At 42.5% G+C, this 23,195-nt stretch overlaps 1 protein-coding gene across 1 annotated transcript in view; it reads left to right on the forward strand.

The window, feature by feature from the left end:
* The window catches only part of LOC121538006 (teneurin-2-like), a 29,531-nt gene extending 18,670 nt beyond the window's left edge, over window positions 1-10,861 (forward strand). The window contains exons 13-19 of the mRNA XM_045211124.1: window positions 1,089-1,646; window positions 2,204-2,473; window positions 5,236-5,646; window positions 7,382-7,492; window positions 7,839-8,106; window positions 8,434-8,564; window positions 8,865-10,861. Of these exons, the coding sequence (XP_045067059.1) occupies window positions 1,089-1,646; window positions 2,204-2,473; window positions 5,236-5,646; window positions 7,382-7,492; window positions 7,839-8,106; window positions 8,434-8,564; window positions 8,865-9,602 (2,487 nt within the window). The 3' untranslated portion in view covers window positions 9,603-10,861. The remainder of the gene's footprint in view (window positions 1-1,088; window positions 1,647-2,203; window positions 2,474-5,235; window positions 5,647-7,381; window positions 7,493-7,838; window positions 8,107-8,433; window positions 8,565-8,864) is intronic.
* Window positions 10,862-23,195: the final 12,334 nt, after the last annotated feature.

Here is a 23,195-nt window from a genome sequence, read left to right on the forward strand (position 1 = left end):
ACTGTTACTGTTACTGTTACTGTTACTGTTACTGTTACTGGTACTGTTACTGTTACTACTGTTACTGTTACTGTTACTGGTACTGGTACTGCTACTGGTACTACTACTGTTACTGGTACTATTACTGTTACTGTTACTGGTACTGGTACTACTACTGCTACTGGTATTGTTACTGTTACTGGTACTGTTACTGTTACTGTTACAGGTACTGTTACTGCTACTGTTACTGGTACTGGTACTGGTACTGGTACTGTTACTGGTACTGTTTCTGGTACTGCTACTGTTACTGGTACTGGTACTGCTACTGCTACTGTTACTGTTACTGTTACTGCTACTGCTACTGCTACTGTTACTGTTACTGTTACTGGTACTGCTACTGTTTCTGGTACTGCTACTGTTACTGGTACTGTTACTGTTACTGTTACTGTTACTGGTACTGTTTCTGGTACAGCTACTGTTACTGGTACTGCTACTGTTACTGTTACTGCTACTGGTACTGTTACTGTTACTGTTACTGTTACTGGTACTGTTACTGTTTCTGGTACTGCTACTGTTACTGGTACTGGTACTGTTACTGGCACTGGCACTGGCACTGGCACTGGTACTGGTACTGTTACTGTTACTGTTACTGGTACTGCTATTGTTACTGGTACTGGTACTGTTACTGCTACTGTTACTGGTACTACTACTTTTACTGGTACTGGTACTGTTACTGGTACTGGTACTGGTAATACTACTTTTACTGGTACTGCTACTGTTACTGGTACTACTACTTTTACTGGTACTGTTACTGGTACTGCTACTGGTACTGTTACTGTTACTGGTACTGGTACTGTTACTGCTATTGGTACTGGTACTACTACTTTTACTGGTACTGCTACTGGTACTGCTACTGGTACTGTTGTTATCATCTGTGTGGAGCTACAGCTAACTAGATAAGGTGAAGGCATCGTAGCACCTGTGAGACATTACCTACTGTACAGGCAGCAGTGATAGCAATGACAGGCTGGTTGAGAGAAGTGAAAAATGCATAAAATGATGCTAGTGGTGATGATGATGACTTATGTTCCCTCTCCCCTTCTCTCCAGTCCATGGTCCTTCTCCTGCAGAGCCAGAGACAGTACATATTTGAGTTTGACACCTCGGGGCGCGTCACGGCCGTCACCATGCCTAGTGTAGCCCGTCACACCATGTTCACCCACATCTCTATCGGTTACATCCGCAACACCTACAACCCTCCGGAGAGCAACGCCTCCATCATCCATGACTTCAGCGAAGACGGCCGCCCCAAGGCCACCCACTACCTCGGCACCGGCCGACACGTCCTCTACAAGTACGGCAAGCTGGCCAAGCTAGCTGAAATACTCTACGACAGCACTGCGGTGACGTTCGGTTATGACGAGACGGCTGGGGTGTTGAAGATGGTGAACTTACAGAGTGGCGGGTTCTCCTGTACGATACGTTACCGTAAGATGGGTCCGCTGATCGACAAGCAGATCTACCGGTTCAGTGAGGAGGGGATGGTGAACGCTAGGTTTGACTACACGTACCACGACAACAGCTTCCGTATCGCTAGTATGAAGCCAGTCATCAGTGAGACTCCGCTGCCTGTGGACCTCTACCGCTATGATGAGATCTCTGGAAAGGTGGGTAGATAACTACACTAATAACCCTAACCCTAGCTCCAGCCACAACCCTAACCCTAGCTTCAACCCTAACCCTAGCCTCACTCCTAACCCTAAACCTAGCTTCATTTCCATATCCTGGTTCAAACCTACCTCCAGCTCCAGCCTCAACCCTAGCTCTAGCCTCAACCCTACCTCCAGCTCCAGCCTCAACCCTAGCTCTAGCCTCAACCCTACCTCCAGCTCCAGCCTCAACCCTATCTCTAGCCTCAACCCTACCTCCAGCTCTAGCCTCAACCCTATCTCTAGGCTCAACCCTAACCCTATCTCTAGCCTCAACCCTAACCCTAGCTCTAGCCTCAACCATAACCCTAGCTCTAGCCTCAACCCTAACCCTAGCTCTAGGCTCAACCCTAACCCTAGCTCTAGCCACAACCCAACCCCTTGCAGGATGTCAGTTACAGTTGATAGATTGAGCATAAATCATCTATAATGGACTATGCAGTTAAAGTGGGACCTAGACCCGCTGTACAATATTTGACTTAACTCTTAACTCTTGACTGTTGTCTTGGCTACAGGTGGAGCACTTTGGGAAGTTTGGTGTGATCTACTATGACATCAACCAGATCATAACCACAGCTGTGATGACCCTCAGCAAGCACTTCGACACCCACGGGCGCATCAAGGAGGTGCAGTACGAGATCTTCAGGTCCCTGATGTACTGGATGACGGTGCAGTACGACAGTATGGGACGCGTGGTGAAGAGAGAGCTGAAGATTGGACCGTACGCCAACACAACACAGTACCGTTATGAGTATGACGGGGACGGACAGCTCAGCGGGGTGAAGGTAGGAGATCTTACGTTACCAGTGTGATACTAGTCCTGCAGTAGTTGAGCACCAAATCTCAATCCTAGAAGATTACTTCAGACCACTTCCTGAAACTTTGGACTTTATTAAATGTTGTTGTTCTTTGCAAATACACACAGTATGGTATTCCTTTTCACTTTACACTTCAGTTTTTGATTCTCCTATAAGGAGCATAGGCCGTTGATTCTGCTACACACCTGTGTTATTAAAGAGTTGACCTATTAAAGAGTTTACTTCAGGTGTGGTATTAGAGTTTACTTCAGGTGTGGTATTAAAGAGTTTACTTCAGGTGTGGTATTAAAGAGTTTACTTCAGGTGTGGTATTAAAGAGTTTACTTCAGGTGTGGTATTAAAGAGTTTACTTCAGGTGTGGTATTAAAGAGTTTACTTCAGGTGTGGTATTAAAGAGTTTACTTCAGGTGTGGTATTAGAGTTTACTTCAGGTGTGGTATTAAAGAGTTTACTTCAGGTGTGGTATTAGAGTTTACTTCAGGTGTGGTATTAAATAGTTTACTTCAGGTGTGGTATTAAAGAGTTTACTTCAGGTGTGGTATTAAAGAGTTTACTTCAGGTGTGGTATTAAAGAGTTTACATCAGGTGTGGTATTAAAGAGTTTACTTCAGGTGTGGTATTAGAGTTTACTTCAGGTGTGGTATTAAAGAGTTTACTTCAGGAGTGGTATTAAAGAGTTTACTTCAGGTGTGGACCGTGTGGTATTAAAGAGTTTACTTCAGGTGTGGTATTAGAGTTTACTTCAGGTGTGGTATTAAAGAGTTTACTTCAGGTGTGGTATTAAAGAGTTTACTTCAGGTGTGGTATTAAAGAGTTTACTTCAGGTGTGGTATTAAATAGTTTACTTCAGGTGTGGTATTAGAGTTTACTTCAGGTGTGGTATTAAAGAGTTTACTTCAGGTGTGGTATTAGAGTTTACTTCAGGTGTGGTATTAAAGAGTTTACTTCAGGTGTGGTATTAAAGAGTTTACTTCAGGTGTGGTATTAAAGAGTTTACTTCAGGTGTGGTATTAAAGAGTTTACTTCAGGTGTGGTATTAAAGAGTTTACTTCAGGTGTGGTATTAAAGAGTTTACTTCAGGTGTGGTATTAAAGAGTTTACTTCAGGTGTGGTATTAAAGAGTTTACTTCAGGTGTGGTATTAAAGAGTTTACTTCAGGTGTGGTATTAGAGTTTACTTCAGGTACGGTATTAAAGAGTTTACTTCAGGTGTGGTATTAAAGAGTTTACTTCAGGTGTGGTATTAAAGAGTTTACTTCAGGTGTGGTATTAAAGAGTTTACATCAGGTGTGGTATTAAAGAGTTTACTTCAGGTGTGGTATTAGAGTTTACTTCAGGTGTGGTATTAAAGAGTTTACTTCAGGAGTGGTATTAAAGAGTTTACTTCAGGTGTGGTATTAGAGTTTACTTCAGGTGTGGTATTAAAGAGTTTACTTCAGGAGTGGTATTAAAGAGTTTACTTCAGGTGTGGTATTAGAGTTTACTTCAGGTGTGGTATTAAAGAGTTTACTTCAGGTGTGGTATTAAAGAGTTTACTTCAGGTGTGGTATTAAAGAGTTTACTTCAGGTGTGGTATTAGAGTTTACTTCAGGTACGGTATTAAAGAGTTTACTTCAGGTGTGGTATTAAAGAGTTTACTTCAGGTGTGGTATTAAAGAGTTTACTTCAGGTGTGGTATTAAAGAGTTTACATCAGGTGTGGTATTAAAGAGTTTACTTCAGGTGTGGTATTAGAGTTTACTTCAGGTGTGGTATTAAAAGTTTACTTCAGGAGTGGTATTAAAGAGTTTACTTCAGGTGTGGTATTAGAGTTTACTTCAGGTGTGGTATTAAAGAGTTTACTTCAGGTGTGGTATTAAAGAGTTTACTTCAGGTGTGGTATTAAATAGTTTACTTCAGGTGTGGTATTAAAGAGTTTACTTCAGGTGTGGTATTAAATAGTTTACTTCAGGTGTGGTATTAGAGTTGACTTCAGGTGTGGTATTAAAGAGTTTACTTCAGGTGTGGTATTAGAGTTTACTTCAGGTGTGGTATTAAAGAGCTTACTTCAGGTGTGGTATTAAAGAGTTTACTCCTTCAGGTGTGGTATTAAAGAGTTTACTTCAGGTGTGGTATTAAAGAGTTTACTTCAGGTGTGGTATTAAAGAGTTTACTTCAGGTGTGGTATTAAAGAGTTTACTTCAGGTGTGGTATTAAATAGTTTACTTCAGGTGTGGTATTAAAGAGTTTACTTCAGGTGTGGTATTAAAGAGTTTACTTCAGGTGTGGTATTAAAGAGTTTACTTCAGGTGTGGTATTAAAGAGTTTACTTCAGGTGTGGTATTAAATAGTTTACTTCAGGTGTGGTATTAAAGAGTTTACTTCAGGTGTGGTATTAAAGAGTTTACTTCAGGTGTGGTATTAAATAGTTTACTTCAGGTGTGGTATTAAAGAGTTTACTTCAGGTGTGGTATTAAAGAGTTTACTTCAGGTGTGGTATTAAAGAGTTTACTTCAGGTGTGGTATTAAAGAGTTTACTTCAGGTGTGGTATTAGAGTTTACTTCAGGTGTGGTATTAAAGAGTTTACTTCAGGTGTGGTATTAAAGAGTTTACTTCAGGTGTGGTATTAAAGAGTTTACTTCAGGTGTGGTATTAAAGAGTTTACTTCAGGTGTGGTATTAAAGAGTTTACTTCAGGTGTGGTATTAAAGAGTTTACTTCAGGTGTGGTATTAAAGAGTTTACTCCTCCAGGTGAACGACTGGTCCACCTGGCGCTATAGCTACGACCTGAACGGCAACCTGCACCTCCTCAACCCCGGGAACAGCGCCCGCCTCACGCCACTCCGCTACGACCTCCGAGACCGCATCACGCGTCTGGGCGACGTGCAGTACCGTCTGGATGAGGACGGCTTCCTGAGCCAGCGAGGCTCGGATGTCTTCGACTACAACTCCAAGGGCCAGCTCCTTAGAGCATATAACAAGCTACCGGGAGGCTGGAGCGTCCAGTACCGCTATGACGGACTGGGCAGGAGAGTGTCCACTAGGACCAGTCTGGGACAACACCTCCAGTTCTTCTACGCTGATCTGAACCACCCGGCTAGAGTCACACATATATTCAATCACTCCAGCTCAGATATCGCTTCACTGTACTATGACTTGCAGGTAGGCTACCAGATTGTTAGGGAAACGTGTGTTCATCAACAGGCTATATACAGTGCTATGAAAAAGTATTTGCCCCCTTTCTAATTTTCTCTACTTTTGCATATTTGTGATACTGAATGTTATCAGATCTTCAACCAAAACCTAATATTAGATAAAGGGAACATAAGTGAACAAATAACACAACAATTACATATTTATTTCATTTATTTCATAAATAAAGTTATGCAACACCCAATTCCCCTGTGTGAAAAAGTAACTGCCCCCTTACGCTCAATAACTGGTTGTGCCACCTTTAGCTGCAATGACTCCAACCAAATGCTTCCTGTAGTTGTTGATCAGTCTCTCACGTTGCTGTGTAGGAATTTTGGCCCACTCTTCCATGCAGAACTGCTTTAACTCAGTGACGTGTGGATTTTCAAGCATGAACTGCTCGTTTCAAGTCCTGCCACAACATCTCAATTGGGATTAGGTCTGGACTTTGACTAGGCCATTCCAATACTTCCAATTTGTTGCTTTTTAGCAATTTTCATGTAGTTTGGTTTTCGCCAGGCATTACTGGAACCATGTAATGAAAATTGCTAAAAAGCAACAAATTGGAAGTTTTGGAATGGCCTAGTCAAAGTCCAGACCTAATCCTAATTGAGATGCTGTGGCAGGACTTGAAACGAGCAGTTCATGCTTGAAAACCCACACGTCACTGAGCTAAAGCAGTTCTGCATGGAAGAGTGGGCCAAAATTCCTCCACAGCGACGTGAGAGACTGATCAACAACTACAGGAAGCATTTGGTTGGAGTCATTGCAGCTAAAGGTGGCACAACCAGTTATTGAGCGTAAGGGGGCAATTACTTTTTCACACAGGGGAATTGGGTGTTGCATGACTTTGTTTATGAAATAAATGAAATAAATATGTAATTGTTGTGTTATTTGTTCACTTATGTTCCCTTTATCTAATATTAGGTTTTGGTTGAAGATCTGATAACATTCAGTATCACAAATATGCAAAAGTAGAGAAAATTAGAAAGGGGGCAAATACTTTTTTATAGCACTGTATGATTAATACTGTTCATCGTGATTTTGTTATGACTTTGTTTTCGTTGTGATATAACCAAGTTTTTGTGATGCTATCATTACGTTATGGTGACATGACTGTCTGTGAGTTATGGTGACGTGACTGTGAGCTATGGTGACGTGACTGTCTATGAGTTATGGTGATGTTACTGTCTGTGAACTATGTTGACGTGACTGTCTGTGAGTTATGGTGATGTGACTGTCTGTGAGTTATGGTGATGTGACTGTCTGTGAACTATGTTGACGTGACTGTCTGTGAGTTATGGTGACGTGACTGCCTGTGAGTTATGGTGACGTGACTGTCTGTGAGTTATGGTGATGTGACTGTCTGTGAGTTATGGTGACGTGACTGTCTGTGAACAATGTTGACGTGACTGTCTGTGATTTCTGGTGACGTGACTGTCTGTGAGTTATGGTGACGTGACTGTCTGTGAGTTATGGTGACGTGACTGCCTGTGAGTTATGGTGACGTGACTGTCTGGGAGTTATGGTGATGTGACTGTCTGTGAGTTATGGTGACGTGACTGTCTGAGCTATGGGGACGTGAATGTCTGAGTTATGGGGACGTGACTGTCTGTGAGTAATGGTGATGTGACAGTCTGTGAGTTATGGTGACATGACAGTCTGTGAGTTATGGTGATGTAAAGCCTGTACTGCTTCCCCTCAGGGCCATCTGTTTGCTATGGAGGTGAGTAGTGGAGAGGAGTATTACATCGCCTCAGACAACACAGGAACACCACTGGCTGTCTTCAGCAGCAACGGACAGATGATCAAACAGGTAATCATGATGACAGTAATAATAATAATACTATTAATGATCATTATTTTTTGTTGCATGATTGTTAAATATCTCAAGGCCCATTATCTGCATGTTAAGATAAGAAAATATAAGAAGTTAGTACTTGATGTCCAGAGAGGTCAATTTGATTGTTCAAATTAAAAATACAAAAACTGACCAAGTAACCCAACTTTGCCTTTCCTAATTGCCCCGAGGGGATAAAGTTGTGCTGAATTGAAGTGAAACAAGCGTCTGTGTTTGAAGTGAAACAAGCGTCTGTGTTTGAAGTGAAACAAGCGTCTGTGTTTGAAGTGAAACAAGCGTCTGTGTTTGCTGTGATGTCCAGGTCCAGTACACAGCATACGGGGAAGTGTACCTGGACTCCAACCCAGAGTTCCAGCTGGTGGTTGGGTTCCATGGTGGTCTCTATGACACCCTGACCAAGCTGGTCCACTTCACCCAGAGGGACTATGACGTCCTGGCAGGCCGCTGGACCTCGCCAGACTATGCCAGTTGGCCCAAGATCGGCAAGGACCCTGCACCCTTCAACCTGTACATGTTCAAGAACAACAACCCCCTCAGCGATGTGTTGGACATCAAGAACTACGTCACAGGTAGAGCGTCTTTGGATCCTTGAAAAGCGCTTTATAAAACCCATGCATTATTGTTATTACATGTAAAGGAGGAGAGAGATGAGTTGGGGCGTTGCCTTATCATTGTCAATGTGTAGTTCTCTTTCTTTCTTTTTCATTTAGATTCTGAGAACATCCAAAAAAATCTATGCAATATTTTACTACACTTAAAATATGTTCCCTAATAATACACAGATTATTATAACATTTTCAAAATGCTCAACATCTTCTAATATTTCTAAGACTTGCTAGTGGTATGGGAGCTGTATTAAAACTCGTTTTTTTTACTCTGTTGTTTTTGCTCCCCAGACGTGAAGAGTTGGCTGGTGATGTTTGGTTTCCAGCTCAGTAACATCATACCAGGGTTCCCCCATCACACCCTCTACTTCGTAGAGCCTCCCTACGAGCTGCAGGCCAATAGGGACTGTGAAAACGGACAGGTGAGAAGGCCTGGGACAGCCTACAGCTCCATTGCACTGATTCTATGTTAACCAGAATCTGAAACATACAAATGTGGCCTGCTATTACAGAAGAACGGTCCTCTCTCTTTCGCTCAGAGCCAGATGAGACATTGAAGATACTGTGGGATCACTAATATGAACCTTCAATGATTACAGTGAAATCTGGACATTAATAGATGAGAATAACTGTAAACCAGACAGTATAACTGTATCCTTGTCTGCATTCTTCTGCTTGACCAGTGACCTTTAACCCCTTTTCTACCCCTCTCTCTCCTGTAGCTGATAACGGGGGTGCAGCAGGCAGCGGAGCGCCACAACCAGGCCTTCATGGCCCTGGAGGGACGGCTCCTTAACAAGGACCCCCGCGACCGCAGCGACAAGCCAGGACACTGGTTCGGCACATCAACGCCCATCATCGGCCGGGGAGTGATGCTAGCGCTGAAGGAAGGACGTGTGGTGGCGGCAGTTAGCTCCATGGCAACCGAGGACAGCCGGAAAGTGTCCCTGGTCCTCAATGGCGCTATCTACCTGGACGGAACGCACTACACACAGGACGGACATGACTGTCACTTCTTCGTTAAAGTCGGTTCGGCCGATAGTGATTTACTGGCGCTGGGGCTCACCAACGGACGCAAGGCGCTGGAGAGCGGGATCAATGTGACTGTGAGCGGGAGGTCGCGGCGCGGCACCACAGTGGAGTTTGCAGTGCCGTCGTTAGCCCTCAGCGTGCGGTATGGGCTAGCGCTGGACGTGGTGGACGAGGAGAGGGTGAGGGTGCTGGAACTAGCCCGGCAGAGGGCCCTGGCTGGGGCCTGGCTGAGGGAGCAGCAGAGGGCCAAGGATGGGAAGGAAGGGAGCCGGCTGTGGACAGAGGGGGAGAAGCAGCAGCTGCTGACCTCGGGGAGGGTACAGGGGTACGATGGGTATTATGTTCTACCCGTGGAACAGTACCCAGAACTGGCTGACAGCAGCACCAACATCCAGTTCCTGAGACAGAACGAGATGGGCAAGAGGTAACAGCCCACCTGGACTGGGATGGAGGACTGGCTGACTCTTTCTCTCTCTCACTGACTCTCCTCCTCCTCTTCTCCTCCTCCTCCCTTTCATCCCCTCACTCTAGTTACTAGTTCCTTCCTCTCTTCGCTCCCCCCCACCCCCCTCCTCCTCCCCCTTTCCTCTCCAACCCCGCAGAAAATAAACCAACAAATGGGGTTTCTCACTGAACGCTGCAGGGACTTTTGAAAAGAAGAATATACTAGAAAACATATTTTTTGTTACTTTTACTGCCAAGGGCAAAACATCTAACATTTAGGCAGAAGTTTATTTTATTTTTTGTTATTGTTGAAAACAGACTGTGGAGAAACGCACTCATGAACCTTGAAAAACAAACTGTTGCTTAATAACTAAGGTTCCCATTTTTTAAAAAATAAATCGATATTTTCACCCATATCTTTGGGGTCACTTTGAGGGCGTAATGACAGACTCTGAACTGATGGTGGCGCTGTGTTGTGCTGGGTGCTCTGGTAAGGGCCTGCCTCTGAAATGAACTTGTAGAGCAAAGGGACCAATAGGGAGGCAGAGCCACCACTGGGCCCAGCCAATCACAACACTGATCAGAAGAGAAGATCACCAACAGCAACAAGCACTGCAGCGTAGCCACGTAAAACGGAGTAAAACTACGAGTCATCAGTCTCAGGCCTCCCATTCTCCACCACAAAACTGGTCTCAGCTATTGCAGCAACATATCCTAGCAACCAACACTCACACCACTGAGATCATTTAACTCATAAAGACTTCAAAGTAAAGAAATAATATTTATAATTGAGACACAAAGTTGGAGGATTTTTTTTTGGTGTTTTCGGCTATCACAAATAATATCACAAGGTTTTATTTTGAAAATGGGGAGAATATCATACTACTGTACTAGCTCCATATGTGTCAGACTACTACACTTCAGTTCAGACTACTACACTTCAGTTCAGACTACTACACTTCAGTTCAGACTACTACACTTCAGTTCAGACTACTACACTTCAGTTCAGACTACTACACTACAGTTTAGACTACTATACTACCGTTCAGGGTGTTACGTATGGTAGCGGTAGAAGCCGTAGTTTTGTATGTTTCAGTCGCAGTAGAATCGTGAAACTTTCACCAAGGCACTTCTGTACAGAAACAATCTAAAAACACCTACCGTACACTAAGTCCAGAATACATACAGTGAGGGAAAAAAGTATTTGATCCCCTGCTGATTTTGTACGTTTGCCCACTGACAAAGAAATTATCAGCCTATAATTTTTATGGTAGGTTTATTTGAACAGTGAGAGACAGAATAACAACAAAAAAATCCAGAAAAACGCATGTCAAAAATTTTATAAATTGATTTGCATTTTAATGAGGGAAATAAGTATTTGACCCCCTCTCAATCAGAAAGATTTCTGGCTCCCAGGTGTCTTTTATACAGGTAACGAGCTGAGATTAGGAGCACACTCTTAAAGGGTGTGCTCCTAATCTCAGCTTGTTACCTGTATAAAAGACACCTGTCCACAGAAGCAATCAATCAATCAGATTCCAAACTCACCACCATGGCCAAGACCAAAGAGCTCTCCAAGGATGTCAGGGACAAGATTGTAGACCTACACAAGGCTGGAATGGGCTACAAGACCATCGCCAAGCAGCTTGGTGAGAAGGTGACAACAGTTGGTGCGATTATTCGCAAATGGAAGAAACACAAAAGAACTGTCAATCTCCCTCGGCCTGGGGCTCCATGCAAGATCTCACCTCGTGGAGTTGCAATGATCATGAGAATGGTGAGGAATCAGCCCAGAACTACACGGGAGGATCTTGTCAATGATCTCAAGGCAGCTGGGACCATAGTCACCAAGAAAACAATTGGTAACACACTACGCTGTGAAGGACTGAAATCCTGCAGCGCCCGTAAGGTCCCCCTGCTCAAGAAAGCACATATACATGCCCATCTGAAGTTTGCCAATGAACATCTGAATGATTCAGAGGAGAACTGGGTGAAAGTGTTGTGGTCAGATGAGACCAAAATGGAGTTCTTTGGCATCAACTCAACTCGCCGTGTTTGGAGGAGGAGGATTGCTGCCTATGACCCCAAGAACACCATCCCCACCGTCAAACATGGAGGTGGAAACATTATGCTTTGGGGGTGTTTTTCTGCTAAGGAGACAGGACAACTTCACCGCATCAAAGGGACGATGGACGGGGCCATGTACCGTCAAATCTTGGGTGAGAACCTCCTTCCCTCAGCCAGGGCATTGAAAATGGGTCGTGGATGGGTATTCCAGCATGACAATGACCCAAAACACACGGCCAAGGCAACAAAGGAGTGGCTCAAGAAGAAGCACATTAAGGTCCTGGAGTGGCCTAGCCAGTCTCCAGACCTTAATACCATAGAAAATCTGTGGAGGGAGCTGAAGGTTCGAGTTGCCAAACGTCAGCCTCGAAACCTTAATGACTTAGAGAAGATCTGCAAAGAGGAGTGGGACAAAATCCCTCCTGAGATGTGTGCAAACCTGGTGGCCAACTACAAGAAACGTCTGACCTCTGTGATTGCCAACAAGGGTTTTGCCACCAAGTACTATGTCATGTTTTGCAGAGGGGTCAAATACTTATTTCCCTCATTAAAATGCAAATCAATTTATAACATTTCTGACATGCGTTTTTCTGGATTTTGTTGTTGTTGTTATTCTGTCTCTCACTGTTCAAAGAAACCTACCTTTAAAATTATAGACTGATCATGTCTTTGTCAGTGGGCAAACGTACAAAATCAGCAGGGGATCAAATACTATTTTCCCTCACTGTACAGAAGTAGTATTATCAAAAGCAATTTATTTTATTTTATTATTTTTACAGTAGTACTAAATGACAATCATGAAGGGAGTCACTAGTTTTATCGAAGAGGACTTTACGTTTATTTTATTTTGTAAAATATGTAAGAAATGTTCAATATGGGTTTTTTGTATTAATTTAAAAATGTGCTCCCAGAGCAAATAATAGTCACACTCCAAAATAATAGTTTATGTAATAAAGTGTTTAAAAAAAAACGGTTTATACTTTAAATAAAGTCTTTAAAACTGTGAAACCTGTTTTTTTGGAAATATATCTGAATGTACAGTGTATAGACTATGCAGCAGCAGCACAGTAGAATATTGTTCAGAATATCAAGTTTTACATTTCTATTGAGGAAGTGGCTTGTAACGCGCTAACCTTTAGCTGGTATTACCTACTCTAGAGTTGTGTGACTCTAATCCTATCTATTATCCCAATATCTACAATATCAATCCCCAGTTTGTTGTTTTCCACTGTTATTGTTTTTGTTTTGATGCAGAGATATTGCTGTTCTAGATCCCAAAAAGCGTAGAAGCGGATTGATTCATGTCACTGTGAAGAGGCTCGTTCAGTACTGGATGTCATAATGTACCAAATCAGTATTATTGATTAATAATAATAATAATAACAAGGAAGGAATAACAATGTTTCTTATACACTGAAAAGAGACTCTTCTGAGAACCTTATCAATAAAAAGTAATTGTTTACTTCATTCATTGGGGTCAAGTTTTATTTTCTTCTTTACTGTGGGCCCATACTTGTGAACATTAGAATAAGTTTAAACTTTTTCTCCGTCTCGCAGCCAATTAATATCGTTGACGTAGTTGCACGTGATCAAACGTTGCATATTAGCTTTTCCCATCAGATAACCTGCCACACTTTTCCCTATGATAACCTGACCCAGCTAGCAGTGATTATTTCCTGTAACAAATTCCGCATCAGCCTATCAAAGATCTTAAACTTTATATCCACCAACCACAGGGATATTTTAAACCTGAAAATTGAAGGTTTACTTTTGTTCCTCTTGGTCTGTCTCAAGTGTAGAGTGACAATTTTGCATGATGCATTCATGACTAGGATACTAGCTACTAACTTTAGACAAAATTCAAAAGGTATGTTTTTCCCATATGTGGCAAAATCCCAGGTTTTTGCTCTTCCCGTTTAACACACATCCATGTGCTTTTACGGAAAAAAAGATAAAGGTCTATACAACATTTAAGGTCTCTATCCAATCTGAAGCGTTACAGATTGCACGATAGAAATGTAAAGGTAATTTCCGATTGAGCCAACATACAGTGAGGGATAAAAGTATTTGATCCCCTGCTGATTTTGTACGTTTGCCCACTGACAAAGACATGATCAGTCTATAATTTTAATGGTAGGTTTATTTGAACAGCGAGAGACAGAATAACAACAAAAAAATCAAAAAATGTCAAAAAAAATTGAAATTGATTTGCATTTTAATGAGGGAAATAAGTATTTGACCCCTCTGCAAAACATGACTTAGTACTTGGTGGCAAAACCCTTGTTGGCAATCACAGAGGTCAGACGTTTCTTGTAGTTGGCCACCAGGTTTGCACACATCTCAGGAGGGATATTGTCCCACTCCTCTTTGCAGATCTTCTCCAAGTCATTAAGGTTTCGAGGCTGACGTTTGGCAACTCGAACCTTCAGCTCCCTCCACAGATTTTCTATGGGATTAAGGTCTGGAGACGGGCTACTCCAGGACCTTAATGTGCTTCTTCTTGAGCCACTCCTTTGTTGCCTTGGCCGTGTGTTTTGGGTCATTGTCATGCTGGAATACCCATCCACGACCCATTTTCAATGCCCTGGCTGAGGGAAGGAGGTTCTCACCCAAGATTTGACGGTACATGGCCCCGTCCGTCGTCCCTTTGATGCGGTGAAGTTGTCCTGTGTCCTTAGCAGAAAAACGCCCCCAAAGCATAATGTTTCCACCTCCATGTTTGACGGTGGGGATGGTGTTCTTGGGGTCATAGGCAGCATTCCTCCTCCTCCAAACACGGCGAGTTGAGTTGATGCCAAAGAACTCCATTTTGGTCTCATCTGACCACAACACTTTCACCCAGTTCTCCTCTGAATAATTCAGCTGTTCATTGGCAAACTTCAGACGGGCATGCAAATGAATTACTTAAAAATCATACAATGTGATTTTCTGGATTTTTTGATTTTTTTTTGAAAATTACAGACCTCTACATGCTTTGTAAGTAGGAAAACCTGCAAAATCGGCAGTGTATCAAATACTTCTTCTCCCCACTGTATGTGCTCTCTTGAGCAGGGGGACCTTGCGGGCGCTGCAGGATTTCAGTCCTTCACGGCGTAGTGTGTTACCAATTGTTTTCTTGGTGACTATGGTGCCAGCTGCCTCGAGATCATTGACAAGATCCTCCCGTGTAGTTCTGGGCTGATCCCTCACCTTCCTCATGATCATTGATGCCCCACGAGGTGAGATCTTGCATGGAGCCCCAGACCGAGGGTGATTGACCGTCATCTTGAACTTCTTCAATTTTCTAATAATTGCGCCAACAGTTGTTGCCTTCTCACCAAGCTGCTTGCCTATTGTCCTGTAGCCCACCCCAGCCTTGTGCAGGTCTACAATTTTATCCCTGATGTCCTTACACAGCTCTCTGGTCTTGGCCATTATGGAGAGGTTGGAGTCTGTTTGATTGAGTGTGTGGACAGGTGTCTTTTATACAGGTAACGAGTTCAAACAGGTGCAGTTAATACAGGTAATGAGTGGAGAACAGGAGGGCTTCTAAAAGAAAAACTAACAGGTCTGTGAGAGCCGGAATTCTTACTGGTTGGTAGGTGATCAAATACTTATGTCATGCAATAAAATGCAAATGAATTACTTAAAAATCATACAATGTGATTTTCTGGATTTTTCTTTTAGATTCCATCTCTCACAGTTGAAGTGTACCTATGATAAAAAATTACAGACCTCTACATGCTTTGTAAGTAGGAAAACCTGCAAAATCGGCAGTGTATCAAATACTTCTTCTCCCCACTGTATGTGCTTTCTTGAGCAGGGGGACCTTGCGGGCGCTGCAGGATTTCAGTCCTTCACGGCGTAGTGTGTTACCAATTGTTTTCTTGGTGACTATGGTGCCAGCTGCCTCGAGATCATTGACAAGATCCTCATGTGTAGTTCTGGGCTGATTCCTCACCATTCTCATGATCATTGCAACTCCACGAGGTGAGATCTTGCATGGAGCCCCAGGCCGAGGGAGATTGACAGTTCTTTTGTGTTTCTTCCATTTGCGAATAATCGCACCAACTGTTGTCACCTTCTCACCAAGCTGCTTGGCGATGGTCTTGTAGCCCATTCCAGCCTTGTGTAGGTCTACAATCTTGTCCCTGACATCCTTGGAGAGCTCTTTGGTCTTGGCCATGGTGGAGAATTTGGAATCTGATTGATTGATTGCTTCTGTGGACAGCTGTCTTTTATACAGGTAACAAGCTGAGATTAGGAGCACTCCCTTTAAGAGTGTGCTCCTAATCTCAGCTCGTTACCTGTATAAAAGACACCTGGGAGCCAGAAATCTTTCTGATTGAGAGGGGGTCAAATACTTATTTCCCTCATTAAAATGCAAATCAACTTATAACATTTTTGACATGCGTTTTTCTGGATTTTTTTGTTGTTATTCTGTCTCTCACTGTTCAAATAAACCTACCATAAAAATTATAGGCTGATAATTTCTTTGTCAGTGGGCAAACGTACAAAATCAGCAGGGGATCAAATACTTTTTTCCCTCACTGTACAGTATGCAGAGTTTACTGTGAATGCAGTCTCCGCTAACGCAGGAATTTTAAATTTAAATCATGCTGTAACGCTGAACTTCCGCAATATAGATTGTTTATTAAACAAAAAAAGTCAAGAGCCTTATGGAGCCTTATAGATGTCCTATACTGTCATCATCATTGCTTACTGGTTAAATACGCAGATAAAGAGGTTAACCCAGTGCACATTATCAGTGGGTTTGAGTCCCCCTTGCGTCAAGCTTTTTTGTTAAGGAAAACACTGTTTACTGCTGATCCTTGAATCAATTAAGGCTGATGTGACAAAGTGGATGATTATAATAATGCATATAAAACATTGTACAGTCGTGGTCAAAAGTTTTGAGAATGACGCAAGTATTGGTCTTCACAAAGTTCGCTGCTTCAGTGTTATGAGATATTTTTGTCAGATGTTACTATGGTATACTGAAATATAATTACAAGCATTCCATAAGTGTCAAAGGCTTTTATTGACAATTACATTAAGTTTATGCAAAGAGTCAATATTTGCAGTGTTGACCCTTCTTTTTCAAGACCTCTGCAATCCGCCCTGGCATGCTGTCAATTAACTTCTGGGCCACATCCTGACTGATGGCAGCCCATTCTTGCATAATCAATGCTTGGAGTTTGTCAGAATTTGTGGGTTTTTGTTTGTCCACCCGCCTGCTGAGGATCGACCACAAGTTCTCAATGGGATTAAGGTCTGGGGAGTTTCTTGGCCATGGACCCAAAATGTTGATGTTTTGTTCCCCGAGCCACTTAGTTATCACTTTTGCCTTATGGCAAGGTGCTCCATCATGCTGGAAAAGGCATTGGTCGTCACCAAACTGTTCTTGGATGGTTGGGAGAAATTGCTCTCGGAGGATGTGTTGGTACCGTTCTTTATTCATGGCTGTGTTCTTAGGCAAAATTGTGAGTGAGCCCACTCCCTTGGCTGAGAAGCAACCCCACACATGATTGGTCTCAGGATACTTTACTGTTGGCATGACACAGGACTGATGGTAGCGCTCACCTTGTCTTCTCTGGACAAGGTGTTTTCCGGATGCCCCAAACAATCGGAAAGAGGATTCATCAGAGAAAATGACTTTACCCCAGTCCTCAGCAGTCCATTCCCTGTACCTTTTGCACAATATCAGTCTGTCCCTGATGTTTTTCCTGGAGAGAAGTGGCTTCTTTGCTGCCCTTCTTGACACCAGGCCATCCTCCAAAAGTATTCGCCTCACTGTGCGTGCAGATGCACTCACACCTGCCTGCTGCCATTCCTGAGCAAGCTCTGCACTGGTGGTGCCCCGATCCCACAGCTGAATCAACTTTAGGAGATGGTCCTGGCGCTTGCTGGACTTTCTTGGGCGCCCTGACGCCTTCTTCACAACAATTGAACCTCTCTCCTTGAAGTTTTTGATGATCCGATAAATGGTTGATTTAGGTGCAATCTTACCAGCAGCAATATCCTTGCCTGTGAAGCCCTTTTTGTGCAAAGCAAGAAGCCCTTTTTGTACAAAGCAATGATGACGGCACGTGTTTCCTTGCAGGTAACCATGGTTAACATAGGAAGAACAATGATTTCCAGCACCACCCTCCTTGTCACGGTATCTCTGTGCATTCAAATTGCCATCGATAAAATGCAATTGTGTTTGTTGTCCATAACTTATACCTGCCCATACCATAACCCCACCACCACCATGGGGCACTCTGTTCACAACGTTGACATCAGCAAACCGCTCTCCCACACAATGCCATACACTCTGTCTGCCATCTGCCCGGTACAGTTGAAACCGCGATTCAGCCGTGTAGAGCACACTTCTCCAGCGTGCCAGTGGCCATCGAAGGTCAGCCTTTGCCCACTGAAGTCGGTTACGACGCCGAACTGCAGTCAGGTCAAGACCCTGGTGAGGACGACGAGCACGCAGATGAGCTTCCCTGAGACGGTTTCTGACAGTTTGTGCAGAAAGTCTTCAGTTGTTTAATCCCACAGTTTCATCAGCTGTCCCGGTGGCTGGTCTCAGACGATTCCGCAAGTGAAGAAGCCGGATGTGGAAGTCCTGGGCTGGCGTGGTTACACGTGGTCTGCGGTTGTGAGGCCGTTCTGCCGAATTCTCTAAAACAACATTGGAGGCGGCTTATGGTAAAGAAATGAACATTAAATTATCTGGCAAAAGCTCTGGTGGACATTCCTGCAGTCAGAGTATTCTGACCTTGTACTTAAGCATGAGAATAGCATGCTATTCCCCCGATATACGTTGGGGGTGGAGATCAAATAAATGAAGGTATGGAGGTGTGTCTACAGATGCGATGTATTCTGACCTTGACATAATTCCCTCATAATTCCACCACCTTTACGCGCGATGAAACAATGAATAAGGTTGAGCAACCTGTCGGTTCCAAGTGGAACAACATCTACTTTCTTTTTCCCGATAGAAATAACACCATTCTCCATGCACTTTATTTTACAAATTGTTAAGAGCTATTGATAAGAGCTAGGTAAATGAGTAAGACGTTTGGATAAAGGGATTGTAAATAGAAATGAGAATTGTTTTAGATCTATTTTACCTTATGATCGCTTCAGACAAATGTGAAACCAGTCATATGGCAGAAAACTGAAGTATATCAACATATCACCTTTTCCACAGTGAAGTTTATGAAATGCTGGCCTTATAACTTGGGATGAAATTTGGAGACCCAAGCTACAGTATAGGCTTCTGTAGCCATGCGCAAATGACAGTATAGTGCCAAACCTACCGAGTTGAGTTGATTTATGATTTCTAGAACGTTTTAATTATATGCCCAGACTTTTCACTGTATTTTTTACAACTTGTATCGTGTTAAATATTAGCCACTATTGGTAGCCACCGTCAGTTTTACCCACATACATTTATAATTGTCACTTTAGTGTTAGTTTCCTTACAATTTGCATCCCATTACATCGTTAGTTTACCTTTCTTTCTTTGTCACCTTCGTGTGGTTGTTCCTGAGCAATAGTGGATCATATTAGGCTAACATATTACAAGTTGTGGAATCATTTGGAACATATAGCCTATGTCAATCATTATGGAACGCAGACCAAACATAGCAGTTTAAACCTGGAGCCTGGCGCACGGTTCACGACGACAGGACCGTTGTCATCACAGTTCCATGATTAGTGAGGATTATTATGGTACATTTGTAGACTACTGTTCAACCCCTATTGTACACTTTTCTCACCTTCCAATATTTCATGGCTTGAACAATTGAATATGGAAACTTTCAGGATGAATCAAACCACTGTATTATTGAGTTACCAATATATTTCTTGCGTAAAGGCTCTTCTAACACGTTTTTTACAATTATTCATAAAATATTTTCCTAATCCTAAATAATATACAAGATCTAAATATTTTTACATCTACCAATTGGTGCTGAAAAGGAGACGAATAGAACTATGTATGTATTTACATGGCTTTCTTTCATTGATCCCTAATATTCTGAACCGTTCTCTCCATATAGTCTACTGAGTCTGTCGAGAAGATTCAAATTAAAGGTACACCACATTTAAAGGGGTGGCTTTAGATAAATGTACTGAAAACCCTATTGAATGAAAACTCCACAAGAAAATCTGTTGGCCAGCAAGTGGGAGGGTTTTCAGTTGAGAAATTAGTAGGAAAGGCATAACATTCCTAAGACTGAATGCTATTTAAGCAATAAGGCCTGAGGCGATGTGGTATATGGCCAATATACCAAGGCTAAGGGCTGTTCTTAAGCACGATGCAATGCGGAGTGCCTGGACACAGACCTTAGCCGTGGCATATTGGCCATATATCACAAACACCCAAGGTGCCTTATTGCTATTATAAACTGATTACCAACGTAATTAGAGCAGTAAAAATATAAATAAATTAATACCCATGGTATAGGTCTGATATATCACGGCTTTCAGCCAATCAGCATTCAGGGCTCGAACCACCCAGTTTATAAATAGTGTTTGACCACATGCAACTAAGACGATTTTAATTGGCTGATGCGTATTTTGAGACCAAGAAAATGTTTAAACTTAAACTTATTCTAATGTTCGCAAGTATGTTTTGTGTGTTTGTGTCTGTAGTCATTCTATTTGAACACTCAACCATTCAATATGCCTGGACATAGGAAAGTCAACCATTCAATATGCCTGGACATAGGAAAGTCAACCATTCAATATGCCTGGACATAGGAAAGTCAACCATTCAATATGCCTGGACATAGGAAAGTCAACCATTCAATATGCCTGGACATAGGAAAGTAAACCATTCAATATGCCTGGACATAGGAAAGTCAACCATTCAATATGCCTGGACATAGGAAAGTCAACCATTCAATATGCCTGGACATAGGAAAGTCAACCATTCAATATGCCTGGACATAGGAAAGTCAACCATTCAATATGCCTGGACATAGGAAAGTCAACCATTCAATATGCCTGGACATAGGAAAGTAAACCATTCAATATGCCTGGACATAGGAAAGTCCAATTCCACAGTGGGAGGGTAGAATACACAGCTCTGGATCTAGTGACGTCATCCTAGTAATGATCTATGAACTGGCCACATATACAATGTAAATCATTGTTTTATTTCCTTTTTAATCCAACCTGGTCTCATAGCATTTTGTATTATTCTTTATGTAAATCCAGAACGCTCCATTTAGTATGATATGTTACGTTTTGTATGGTATGTGTTAATTTTTGGATGTCCATCATCCATTTCATATATCTTATGAATTACAATTCGTATGATATCTTACGAATTTGAAAAACATACAATATGTTACGAAACTGCAAAATGTACAATATGTTACGAATTCCAATTTGTTGTGGCTAACGTTAGCTAGGTGGCTAACGTTAGCTAGGCTAGAGGTTAAGGTTAAGAGTTAGGTTAAAGGGTTAAGGTTAGAGTTTGGGGAAGGGTTAGCTAAAAGGGTTACGGGTAGGGAAAGGATTAGTTAACATGCTAAGTAGTTGCAAAGTAATACAAAATAGTAAGTAGTTGAAAAGTGGCTAATTAGCTAAAGTTGCCGGTGATGAGATTTGAACCGCAACCTTTAGGTTGTTACACCCTCCTTTCATGTTTGCCTTAAGTAGCCTTCTGTCTTACGGAACCATACCAAGCGTAGCATATCATACTAATTTGAGTGTCCCAGATTTACACTGAACAAAAATATAAACACAACATGTCAAGTGTTGGTCCCATGTTTCATTAGCTGAAATAAAAGATCCCAGAAATGTTCCATACGCAAAAAAGCTTATTTCTCTCAAATGTTGTGCACAAATTTGTTTACATCCCTATTAGTGAGCATTTCACCTTTGCCAAGATAATCCATCCACCTGACAGGTGTGGCATATCAAGAAGCTGATTAAACAGCTATGCTGGGGACAATAAAAGGCCACTCTAAAATGTGCAGTTTTGTCACACAACACAATGCCACAGATGTCTCAAGTTTTGAGGGAGCGTGCAATATACATGCTGACTGCAGGAATGTCCACCAGAGCTGTTGACAGAGAATTTAATGTTCATTTCTCTACCATAAGCCGCCTCCAACGTCGTTTTAGAGAATTTGGCAGTACGTCCAACCGGCCTCACAACCGCAGACCATGTGTATGGCGTTGTGGACATTCCTGTTGAAAGTTGGAGTGGTCGGGAGAGGTTGTGTTTTCTCTAGCAGGAGGTAAGCTTGGCTTCTTATATGGTGTTGAGTAAAGCTTAAACCATGTATTTAGATTGTAGGTAGGTAGTTGTAGTTAGGTATTGTAGGTAGTTTATTTAGGTAGTTATTGTAGGTTTTTGTAGGTAATTATTGTAGGTAAGTATTGTATACGGCAGAGCCCGGCGAAGCACGAGGCTAGCTAGCTAGCGGGTAGCTACTGGTAACGTTTAGCAACGGTGGATAGTTGTTTCCAATGTTATTTCACGCTTAAGAGTACCTGTAATTAAGCCAGCTAGCTACCTACCATTCAGCTGTTTTTTCTAACCTCATTATCTGAGGCATCAACGTTAGGTAGTTAGTAGCTACTGTACTTAATTACACCTACTGATTGCAGAAGACAAATGTCTTCTTGTCTGCCACCCAGTCAGCTGGCGTCGGGTAAGTTTGGCTTTATACATAGCTTGGGCTTTGTCGAGTAAGGCTTAATTATGTATTTAGATTGTAGTTAGGTATTGTAGGTAGGCATCGTGGGCTGTTGTGGGTAGTTATTGTAGGTTAGCATTGTGATTCGGCGGTGCCGGGTGTAGCACGAAGCTAGCTAGCTAGCCGTTTTCAAACAAAGTCAACACAGTAGCCATTGCTAGCTAGCCAACACGACCAGCTAACTGTACTGTAGCAGCTAAATACAATATATTTGTGCTAGCTAGCCAACGTTTAATTATTGCTGCGTTATGAAAGGAACTAGACACGGACACGAATTATCTGTTTAGTGTGTTAACACACTATTGGTAGTTTGTTGTAACCAAGTATTGGTGCTAAACTGTGTGTTATTGGATGCTAGCATGCTAGTTAGCTATGGCGTCATAGTTAGCTAGCTGAATAAAGTAAGTTGAGTCTATTCCTTGAAACATTGAACCGCTGTAGTTCACAACAATTCTAATTTCTAAAGTGGAAGTTGGGAGAGTTTTTATTCGGATGGTTCAGTGAAACAATTATAGTTTCTGAGGTGGAAGTTTTGGTGAGGGAGGCCCTACTCTCTCCTTTCCCAGATGTTTAGTTCATTTCATTCCGATCTCCTCTGCATTATTGTAGCCATTTGCTACAGCCTGTCAACTATGCCTCTGCCTATCCCTGTTCTCTCCTCTCCGCACAGGCTACACAAACGCCTCACACCGCGTGGCTGCTGCCTCTCTAACCTGGTGGTCCCTGCACGCACCCCACACCTGGAGTTCCAGGTCTCAGGCAGCCTCTGGAACTGCCGTTCTGCTGCCAACAAGGCTGACTTCATCCCAGCCTATGCTAACC

This window comes from Coregonus clupeaformis, chromosome 35 (genome assembly GCF_020615455.1).
Source record: "Coregonus clupeaformis isolate EN_2021a chromosome 35, ASM2061545v1, whole genome shotgun sequence".
In the NCBI taxonomy this organism is placed as follows: Eukaryota; Metazoa; Chordata; class Actinopteri; order Salmoniformes; family Salmonidae; genus Coregonus; species Coregonus clupeaformis.